Below are 12,458 nucleotides of genomic sequence, written 5' to 3'. Positions count from 1 at the left end.
CCCACCTGAAACAGTAACAGAATTCGGGACAAGTGACTAGATTCATTAGAATTTGATGATAGAAATATCTTGTTTTCGGTTTGATATATATATATATATATATATATATATATATATATATATATATATATATATATATATATATATATATATACATATATATATATATATATATATATGTATATATATATATATATATTTAGTTTGATATATATATGCATATATATGTATATATATATATATATATATATATATATATATATATATATATATATGCAAGAAAATACAAAAAGCTCATATGATTTGACACTATATGTCATTAACATCTGCTGAAGCTTAGTGTTAGCCGTTGATAGAAACAGTAAAGTAATGAGTTCATTACTATTATCATATCATTATCCTAAAAAACTCTTAATTAACTTTAGAAGAGTAGAAACGTAAAACTAAGAGGCCATTGATCGTTGTAATTGACAATAATCGCCTACTCTTTTTCCTATAGGCGCCGCGTGTCTCTTTGGTCAAGCCTTGCTTAAATGTTTAAAGATACTCCCCATAGCCTACCCTACCTACCGGTAACGACAGCATTGATTCTGATCACACCCTAGGAGCAAGAAATCCCTGTGTCAAGACCCAAGAAAATCCATTTTACCATGCTCGCCTAGTTACGAAGGTAGGTAGGCATAAGAGGGCCCTGTCTGTAACAAGACACGGGCTCTTGCGTTAGTAGCCCCTAAGTGGGATAAAGATGTGAAAGTGGTAAGGTTATATATGAAGGATGATGCTGGAATAGAAGGAATAGAATGAGAGTATCATGGCGACCGTGACAGGAGTCCGAAGCTCAGTCGAGGGGCGCCGCAGAGCAGAGGAGGCCTTCCTAAACCCGGTTTCTCTTGGGTCCTGGATAAATTGATCTTTTCTTATTGCAACCCGAAAAGGGAATGGAACTTACGAAGACAGACAACGGTTTGAACAGAGATCCTCCTACTTTGTGGTCCGCAAGGTGAGCATGAATTCAATCCACATCCTTAAGAGGAGTTGCCCTACAGGGTTCCTTTTCGCCCTTACTCAGCCAGTCATGCCCACGAGAACCTTTGCATATTATTTTCAGTAACTTCACTTTAATATATAATCCGTCTCCCTTATTCATCAGTCTAATAGTGTTTTTCCTATCATGGACGTCGTATACAAAGAAGAACCGATGAACATCGTTTTAAAATATTCAAATCTTATTTGCAGTACAAAACAAGAAGAATTATATTCTATCTTTTAAATAATTTACACATGATTCTATACTTTATAACATACACTACCACACTTAGAATTAAAGTCGAAACGTTCTGTTGATGAAATTTGATGCAATATCACTTAAAATACATAACGCTAATTTTATAACAACGAAAATTTTACATAATACGTAACAAATACCTAGAAAATGGATATTTATATACTAAGAAAGAGGCACTGGAATGGAATGCTCTGAATGCCCAGCCACATAGAGAGTGCAGTTATGATATCTGTCATTATATCAATTCATGTGAAGTGTTTCATCGCTCCCCCTTTGAAATCTGATTCAGCATTTAAATGATGAATGTATTTGTACCTCTTATCCTGCCCTTATATATACATATATATATATATATATATATATATATATATATATATATATATATATATATATATATATACATATATATATACAGTATATATATATATATACTGTATATATATATATATATATATATATATATATATATATATATATGTATATATATATGCATATGTCTATATATATATATATATATATATATATATATATATATATATATATATATATATATATACAGAGAGAGAGAGAGAGAGGAGAGAGAGAGAGAGAGAGAGAGAGAGAGAGAGAGAGAGAGAGAGAGAGAGAGAGAAATATATTGTATAAAAGTATTGAGTCTTGTTCTCTTGAATAAAAATCTGGTCAACATAATTGATGGACTTTGGCAGGACATGTAATGAGATTGACAAAAAATAACTGAATATATATACAGTACACATATATATGCATATATATATATATATATATATATATATATATATATATATATATATATACTGTATATATATACAGTATATATATATAAATATATATATATATATATATATATATATATATATATATATACAGTATATATATAAATATATATATATATATATATATATATATATATTTATATATATATATGTATATATATTTATATATATTCTATATATATATATATATATATATATATATATATATATATATATATATATATATATTTATATATATACTGTATATATATATATATATATATATATATATATATATATATATATATTTATATATATACTGTATATATACATACAGTATATATATATATATATATATATATATATATATATATATATATATATATATATATATAATGAACAGACAGCGGCGTCCAAAAATTGAAGATAGCTGTTCTCTGGACAAATTATCCTCCAGATATTCTTCTGGGTAACAGGAAAAATGCATTAATGTTTCTCCCTTTATTATTTGGTGTTGGAATCACTTCGTGATCGTCCTTCAGCATTACATCGAGTTATGGAATAAAACTTTAAGATAAATTTTTTTGTGGTGATAATTTTATAACGAAAAATTTGGAAACTCCAAAACTAATTATTAATTAACTAATAATTGATAGGGAGTGATAAGTTTAGATTGTTAAATGCATCTTTTAATGCCCTTTAATGATTTCTTTGCTTCCTCTACTGTTACAGTTTGAACCGACTCAGGTGTCTAATGATATCCATTAGGAAAATGATTTATATCACTATTGTATACGCTGTTAGAAAAAACCGTAATTTTTTAACGGAAATGTACCTTTCTCGACCGTATTTCAGTAAAATATAGGCGACCGTAATCTTAACTTACTTTGTCATTATCTTTCACAGGTTGGTGACAGTAATAACAGTCTTTAAAGTCAACTTAACCGTTTTTAAAACGGTTAAAATCATGGAATAAAGGTTACCAGACTTTTACCGTTTTTCTAATACAAATTCTTAACAGTGTAGCATTGTATAAAAATCCTCTGCAATTTTTATCACTCCATCTATGTTGTTGGTAATATTTAGATTTTCAGCCTTTAAAGCAAACATCTGTTGGCGTCCTGTTCCAAGCCCTCTTTCATCCATTTGATTCATCTTCCTTTCTTGAGTGTTTCCTTAATTTTAGTCTGTTTCGTATATGTCTTTGGTTTTTAGTTTGTTTATTGTTTTGGATAGTTCTCCTAATTCAATTTCAACTCTCTTGGTTTTTATCCTCATTTCTAATCTTTCGTTTATCAGTTGTTGTTTTTTTTTTTCGTTATTTTGTGATAGGTTTCTTTGACCTCGTTTAGGAACTTTTCTCACTATATCTTGTGCTGACACCAATTGAGATCTCGTTAAATTGTTGTTCATTTCTTCTTTACCTGCTTCCATTTTACCATGTAGGCGGTAGTACCTATTTTGTATTGCTACACTAAACTCGTCAGACCTTTATTTCCCGTCTTAAAACTAGTTTTTTTCTCTTTCTTTCCTTAGATCTATGCAAATTTTACTTCTCACTATTCTATGTTCGCTTGACTTTAACTTTCTTTATACTGTTACATCTTTAACTAAATTAATTTTTTTCACTGAGAATAAAACCTATTCAACTTTTCGTTTCCCCTGTTAGGCTTCTCCTTGTCCATTTTCTATATTCTTTATATATATATATATATATATATATATATATATATATATATATATATATATATATATATATATATACACACATACATATATATATATGTGTGTGTGTGCGTGTGTGTGTGTGTTTGTGTGTGTGTGTATATAAAAGGTGTTCATGAATGGTCCCCTAGAACGTAGGGCTGTGTCTTAAGATTCAAATGTCACTTATCAAATGACATCAAATTCTGTTTTAATTTTTCAGCCTTTAATTGCTGAGATGATTATTGAATGTAAAGTGATATTTAGGATAATATATTTTGTACACTGATTAAAGATATATCTATGGTTACTTGGTAGGAATATGATTATGTCTAATATTCATAACATTGAATAAAAATACATGTGTTTTATTAGCATACATATATCGCAGCGACAAAGCCGGAAGCTGTTTGTGCGTTTGTGAGTTTGTCGCCAAGGTTTCTCGAGGTGCCTATTGGTAACGTCCCTGCTTGGCGTCCTGCTGGACGGGAGATCGAGTACAGCTCGAACTCGATAGTTTCTTGTAGTGTCTGCAACCTCACAATCCTTGTGAGGTAATGATGGGAATTTTTGGGAAGCCTGTATATCAACCTACTGAGTCCTTAGCAGCCATTACCTGACCCACCCTGGTCCTAGCTTGGGTGGAGATTAGGCATAAGCGTTGATCCTGTGTATTTAAGGTCAGTATTTACAGCATTGTTCTGCTAGGGTATTGTCACTGCCCCTTGCCTTCGCAATTCATGACGACGTTTAAACCTTTAAACAGAGAATGGTCCAGTTTATTTAATCAAAGATCAAATCCTGATGCTACCTATTTGTGATAGTTTAGGCATCATGAAATGTCTCTTTCGTGCATAAGTATCACGATAATTAGTTAAATGACTTCCTTTTCTTGTAGCTTCTATTTTATTCTTGAAAGTTGTCGTTTTCTTATTATATTGCTTCACTTTCCTTCTTCTTCTATTTCTATTAATCTTTTCTGAGCCTGAAGTTCATAACGGCATTAGTGATTGCTCTGACATTTTCAATGCCATTGTTTATTGATGTAATTACAGATGAGCAATACGTGAAGAGGGAGGTCTCTCTCTCTCTCTCTCTCTCTCTCTCTCTCTCTCTCTCTCTCTCTCTCTCTCTCTCTCTCTCACAAGAACTTATAATGTTGTTCTTATAATACATTTTAGGTTTACGATTACCCAAGAAAAAGAAATTCAAGGTAATTGGGAAATATGTTATATGCGTTTCTTTCCATCTTATAGGAAATACTTATTTTAACATAGTTACTTTTCTTGAAATATTTAATTGTTTTTCTTGTTTCTTTTCCTCACTGGGATACTTTCCCTGCTGGAGCCATTGGGCTCATAGCATCTTGCTTTTCTAACTAGGGTCATAGCTTAGCAATTAATAATAATAATAATAATAATAATAATAATAATAATAATAATAATAATAATAATAATAATAACCCTCTGAAGACGATGTGTCTCCCATGATTTTATTTTTTTAAGTTATGCTGAGAAAATATAAGGAAATTTGTCTAACGATGCTGAATTTCAAATCGAAATCAATCTTATCAGATAAGACAGATTTGGGACTTTGGAAACAGACGCTGATAAATTCCATTCACATCGAAACCAGTTTGAGGAAATTAAAAGTTCTTTAGAAAAACTCAAATATATTCATGGAACATATTACAAAAAATATGTATTTCCGATTGTCTTCAAAACACGATAATGAAAAAATAATCATACTTTCAGATGAGATGATGAGACGTAAACAAAATATATTCAGACGATATACGAACATTTAGGACAAATATATAAATCAAAATAAATTTGATCATCTACTGCAAACACTATATATGAATATATGTTTTTAGAGCCAACTGAACCATAGTCTATCCAACTAAATACTTATAAGTACTTTGGAAAGTTTTGTCATTAGATAAACCTATTATGATAGTCTACACTATTATAACATATAAGGTATCAGCAATCGTAATGATATTTTATCTTGATATTGTCTTTAAATTGTTTTTAAAAGACCTAATTTCTCTTGGATTCTGCGTCTGCGACATCTTGCTTCATCCCAGTCGAGGTAAGATGACTCGATGTGCCTCCCGCTGAAGGCTTCGTATCCTTCACGGCCGTGGAGGCAACGCACGTTATCTAAGGTCATCATATCGCCTGTAGGAAGCACAAATATTTATAGTGATAAAAGGAAAATAGGATTCTTGTTGAAAATAGACATTTTTTTTTAAATCTATGTCCTTAAACTTTGTGAGTAACTGCACCAAATCTCCTTTGAATAGTTAGTAACGAGGATTATGGAAAAATGCTATGACATTGAAAATGAAGTCATATAATAAACTTCAGTATATAAAATGGGTACTTACTAAGAACAAACAGTTTTCTAATATATATCCTCAATCTTTGAGTAATTACATCCAAGTCCCATTTGAATAGTTAGGAACAAAGTGTATGAAAAAATACTATGACTTTGAAAATAATTTCATAATAAACTATAGTAAAGAAAATGGGCACTTACTAAGATAAAAAAATTTCTAATGTATGTCCTTAATCTTTGAGTAATTGCACCCAAACCTCTCTTCGTTAGTTAGGAACAACGAATATGGAAAAATACTATGACTTTGAAAATAATTTCATATGATAAACTTCAGTAGAAGAAAATGAGCAATTGATAAGTTGCTTACCTGAGTCCATCTTGAAGACGAGGGAGTTGTCATAGAGGATATCATTAAAGAGCTTCATTGCTGAATAGAAATGCTTGACTTTCTCCGCTGGAAGGTCAATGTAGGAGTCCCTGATGGCGTTGTTGACGGCGATGCGTACCACCTCTTTCTGACTGTCGAGTCTGGAAGAGCAATGTTGGGCTGGTAATGAATTTGTCTACGATTAAAGTTAAGGAAATAAGAAAGTATAACAAGTTTCTATTGAGTAATTTGGAAAGAGATCTTCCATTCATTCTAGTGAAGGAGGATTTGAATGTACTCACGTGATGATGGGGAACCTGGCGATCTTGTAGAACTCGTCCATCTCCCAAGAATAGTTGGCGTGACCTTTGTCCCAGAAATAGGAGTCGGTGGAGGTCAGGATCTCAAAGGCTTGAGGGTGGTTTCTGCGAAGGTACTCGGCTCCGAAGAGGCCGTCGGTGATGACGCTTTCTCCTCCTGTACCTACGTGTTGCTCCACGCAGTGGATAAAGATGATCTGATAAGAGAGAGAAAAATGACATATGAGGTAAAGAAAGTAAAGAAAAATAAACCTTCTGGCTATATAATTTCAAGAGCCCGTGCCTAACCGTAAGGATCAGGCAATCTTCAACACTAACATCAAGTAAAAGAATGATCGGTGTTGTTGAAAGAACTGAGAAACAATACGAAAATGTACGAGAGATGAATGGAATAAGGTTTTCAAATACTTTCTTAAGACTTAGGACCATAATTAGTTTCAATCTTTCTGTAACGTAAGCACTTAAATACAGCGATTCAGTAAAATACGAACATTTCAGATAATGGAAAAATGCAAAAGGAATGAGGAATGTATAACTTACCCCGGGCATTTGTTCATACTGAGGGAGATCGTTGTGCATTCCTAATTTAGCGTTGGTGAACGCAACGTTGTTTGTGTTTGGTCGGTTGATCACAGGTGAACGAGGCCTGGGAAACGATGGAATCAGTGGGTGATTATTATTATTATTGTTATTGTTAATATTATTATTATTATTATTATTATTATTATTATTATTATTATTATTATTATTATTATTATTATTATTATCATTATTATTACAAGCTATGCTATAACCCTAGTTGGAAAAGCAGGATGCTGCAAGCCCAACGGCTCCAATAGGGTAAGTATCTCAGTGAGGAAAGGATACAAGGAAATATACAAACTACAAGAGAAGTAATGAGCAATTGAAAATGAAATATATGGTAATCAACTGGCATCATAACATCAATATATATATATATATATATATATATATATATATATATATATATATATATATATATATATATATATATATATATATATATATATATATTGAGGTAGGTCGTTGCTCCTAGCAAGCTTCAAAGATAAAATAAAAATGGCTTATTTAAATATGAAAAACACGTCTAAATGTGCAATGTTTATCATATATACATACATACATACACACACACATATATTCATATATATATATATATATATATATATATATATATATATATATATATATATATATATATATATATATATATATATACTTATTATTCTTCAGATTACTGCAATTTCATAAGCAACAACATTATGTCGAACGATTAAAGTTGCACAAAATGCTTGATCATTCCCAGACTCACCCATAGTGGGACTGTTTAACGAAGGCGATATGTTCGATCATCTCGGGTCCTGCAGTTTCCTTGTCGGGGACATTCTTGAGCATTGCAGATCCTTGAGTCTCCATGGTCACGAGCCATTCGAGAAGGACCTTGTCATCTTTCTTCATGGTCTCGTAGTCGAACTCCTTCAGCCTGTGGTCGGCTCCCCAAGGCTCCTGTGAGCAAAAGAAGGATTTATTGACCATGAAAAAGTGAAGGACTATAATTGATACTTTTGATTAGGTTTTGGGAATAAGAAGCTTCTTCAAACTGAGAAGGAATTATTGGCCTTCATGAAAAAGTGAAGGACTATATTCAAGGTTCCTGCAATGCCCGAAATAACATGACATTGGGATTCCATAAGATTGCCGAAGGTGAATCAAATGAATCAACACTGGAATTATTTCAAAGTGATTGTTTGATTGTAATATTTTTTATCCGTTATTTCACAAAGTGCATTCTTTTAATGAATTGCCACTAGATAAATTGTCGGAATAACATTATCGTAAAGCAGATGACTATATATTTATAAAGAAAGCAGTAATGTTGTTGATGACTATATATTTATAAAGGAAGCAGTAATGTCGATAAGATTATTATCCTAAAGTAAAGATAGTCAACCATATATAAGCAGAAATAAGCCCCCCCCCCCCCCCACAAAAGAAAAAAAAAAGATATTCTTTTTATACCAAACATTAGTGTGTCCATAATGGCAAGTTTCAATTCAATAAGCTACACATGAGCAGAACAATTACGCTAGAGAATTGAAAAGTCACAGATTGAATTAAAGAGAAAATTCAGTCATGGACAACGAAATATTCAAGCGATAATAAAAGAGCAAAATAAACCCAAAAGAAGTTTCAGAGATAGAAGCTCAGCTAATTTGAATCAGATAATTTTTTTTTTTATACCATACATTAGTGTGTTCAGAATGGCAAGTTTCAACTCATTAGGACACGCATGAGCACGACAATTATTCTAGAGAATTAAAACGTCACAGGTTGAATTGAAAAGAAATTTCTGTCTTGGATAACGAACCCTTTTATAAGCGTAGGTGTTTCGCCTCTTGGCCCTGGCTGTTGGTGTAAAGGCTCTGGCGTGAAGCCATTCCGATGGGTACTCGCTGACGTGGCCATCATCCCACTCCACACGAACCATCTCGGCGTTGCTCTGAAGGGCAATTAACATATAAATGACTCACCATTTTCATTAGGATATGAAAGATAATGCATTGAGTAGCTATTGGCAAAGTATGAAAAAGATGATAGTATTTTACCTCCATTTTAGTAGCTTGTACATCAACCTGAAGGTCAGTCAGGAGGAACTTCCTTCCAAGGGCTTCTGGACTGTAACAGTCAGGGCAGCGGCAGTTGTCCCTCAGCCATACGTAGGGCATCTCAGTGGTTGTCAAGTCGCCGAATTTCAGAGTGATTCCTTCCTTGGCAGTCGTTGCCTCCACGATGGAGTTTTCTGTGACTAAAGAGAGAATAATTACACTGAAAAATTAAAGCTCTTGAAGCAAATAACGTTTTTTTTTTTCTTATTCAATGAAATGAAACCTTGTCTTTATAGTCTCCCAAATTAAGCCCAGAGTCTAAATGTTCATATATTAGAAAGAAGGAAACGAAAATTACATTATTGGCTTGTCTGAAACAAGATAGAAAGATAAACTCTCTTCTAGGAGAAGACATGTTAATGCTGTACCTTTCTAGACCTTCTGAACAGTGCCAATCAAAGAAAGTTTCAGGGGTTTGAGAATTTGGATTCTCTGATCTTCAGATACTTACGAGGTGCAGAGGATTCCGCCATAGCTTGTTGCTGGCGCGCAGCTGCTGCCAGGCTGAAGCGGCGAAGGTTGGTTGGCCTGAGTGTAGTTGAAGCTCTGACCTGTTGGGTCCAAAACCGAAGAATTGGTTAATTGTGAGCCTTTGTAGTTGGTTTGGACAAACCAGGTTAGTGAGCAAAATATTGTAAATATTTACTATCACAATATTCCTAATGAAGAAAATAAAAAGTGTTCCTTGTGTATTTAAAGGTACTTTGAACTGTTCTGGTGCAAATAACTGGGAGGAACCCACATTTTTTCATATTTCAAAAATGTTTTAAAATGCCAAAAGTTATGAATGAAAAGTCACATTTTAAAAGGGAAATAGACAAAAAAACAACACCTAGCCTAAGGTACACTACCTAACCTAGCCTAGGAGCTGTATCCTTAATGACCTACCGGGGAGAGAGAGAGAGTTACTAAGACTAAACCTGGCATGGCAACACTAAATCATATTTCGTAAATCATAAAACTAGCTTCATGATAATGTAGTTTAGATAAAGATAATCAATATTTTACTCATAAAGAAAATTGATTTGACACGTGATAAGTAAGTATAGGCCTTACTCAACCTACTGCATACCCCCCCCCCCCCCCGTTTACTATTGTCTTTCTTTGAAGTTACTCGGTTTGAATGACTGAAAAGCAAAAAGTTGAGGTTCTAAACTTTATATACCCCAGTTAAGAACAAAAATAGATTATAGAGTACAGCTAATATATTGTAATGCACACAGTAAGAACAACAAAACTGTTTATCTAAATGATCCTCAATGGTCTGATGTGTTTCCATAAAAAGATTTCATGATGAATATAGATATCAGCTTTGGGATGAAGGATGTAACGAAGAAAAATAATAATGCTGGAACGATCGTGTAATGAAATAATAAACATAATATACAGATTATTCACCACATTTCTGAATCTTCGAAAAAGAAAAACAATATATAAATTAAAAGAAGAAAAAGACAAGTAACTAACATGATGGGTGAAAACATTTCTTATGGAAGTTTGGATGACCCTGTAACGACATAACAATAATAACATAAAAATAACCTTATTTCTGCCTATTGGAAAAAGGAAAACTATATATAAATTAAAAGAATAAAAAACAAAGTAACTAACATGATTAGCAGCAACATTTCTTAGGGAGTTCAAACCCGAGAGCAGAGTTCGAGCACTGCGTCTGGAAGCCATTCTTAGAAGCGCCTTAGAAGAGAACTGACTTCGAGAACTTCTGAAGCAGAATAATACTCTGGCTTCTGCTGCCTGTCCTTTTATACACAGGCAGAGATAAGAGCATCTGCAATGACCTTGTGTTTGAATGTTCGCGGTTATCTTGTCCATTTCGAATTGCTAACGAAGCATAGATACCGAATAGAGGATGACTTGACACGCATTAGATAAGTAGGCTAACTGTACCTTGGCACCCGTTGACGCTATTCAATGGAGATTACAGCTTTTCCTTTTCATTTATATATATATATATATATATATATATATATATATATATATATATATATATATATATATACATATATATATATATATAGATAGATAGATATATATATATATATATAATATATATATATATATATATAATATATATATATATATATATATATATATATATATATATATATAACTTTTTTATTTAGGCGATTTGCTTAGTAAAATTATTCAAAATTTGATAATAATAATAATAATAATAATAATAATAATAATAATAATAATAATAATAATAATAATAATAATAATAATAATAATAATAATGAACTTATGTTCATTTTACTTAATTGAGTGATAAAAACTTGAAATTTTTATCTCTTCTTCAAATGCCTTTTAATCCAAATTCAACAGCATTGATGTAAATAATTGCCAGTATTATACAAATATATAGAGACACATTAATACATAGACAAAAAGTAAGAAAAAAATAGTTATTTTCTGAGTACAGCGATTTAGAGGAAAGTAGATAAAGAAAAAAAACATGGTACAAGGAGAAGTGGTGATAGGCCCCTTGACACATGTTTTCTTTTGGATTGAATAGGTAAACAATCTCCTTCAGTCTTTATCGCCTCCTTCAAACATTGTTTTACTTAAGCAATGACCAATTGCGACACGACGACGATCCCTCTTCTAGTCTCTCTTATCAATAGCTAGTGTGCGCGATCCGTCAAAAATGACGGGTAGATATTTAGATAGATATGCTCACACATACATAGATTCAATCTTCCCCAATCTCTAGTCACGTAGATTGCGTTGACTAAAAATCATACATTGAAAGGATCTCTTGAAGTCCTACAAGATAAATGTTTGTTATGCCGAGAATTTTCTTTTTCGTGGATATGAATTTTACAGAGAAAGAATAATTTGAAAAGATAGAATTAATAATTCCTCCTCGATTCTTGTTCGTTCTAGATTTGCCTGTGTTGAGAGAGAGAGAGAGAGAGAGAGAGAGAGAGAGAGAGAGAGAGAGAGAGAGAGAGAGAT

At 32.1% G+C, this 12,458-nt stretch overlaps 1 protein-coding gene across 1 annotated transcript; it reads right to left on the bottom strand.

Moving 5' to 3' along the window:
• Window positions 1-5,735: 5,735 nt before the first annotated feature.
• Window positions 5,736-11,232, bottom strand: LOC137652364 (gamma-butyrobetaine dioxygenase-like). The gene is made up of 9 exons (XM_068385730.1): window positions 11,091-11,232; window positions 9,931-10,030; window positions 9,420-9,619; window positions 9,182-9,313; window positions 8,126-8,319; window positions 7,333-7,438; window positions 6,775-6,989; window positions 6,473-6,633; window positions 5,736-5,945 (listed from the first exon to the last, which is right to left on the bottom strand). The coding sequence occupies exons 1-9, from the start codon at window positions 11,160-11,162 to the stop codon at window positions 5,785-5,787; spliced, it is 1,341 nt and encodes a 446-aa protein (XP_068241831.1). The 5' UTR covers window positions 11,163-11,232; the 3' UTR covers window positions 5,736-5,784.
• Between the last annotated feature and the right edge of the window lie 1,226 nt (window positions 11,233-12,458).

Source organism: Palaemon carinicauda, chromosome 13, assembly GCF_036898095.1.
Source record: "Palaemon carinicauda isolate YSFRI2023 chromosome 13, ASM3689809v2, whole genome shotgun sequence".
Taxonomy (NCBI): Eukaryota; Metazoa; Arthropoda; class Malacostraca; order Decapoda; family Palaemonidae; genus Palaemon; species Palaemon carinicauda.
The sequence above is the reverse complement of the archived record's forward strand: the minus strand, read 5'-3'. Positions and strand labels throughout refer to the sequence as shown.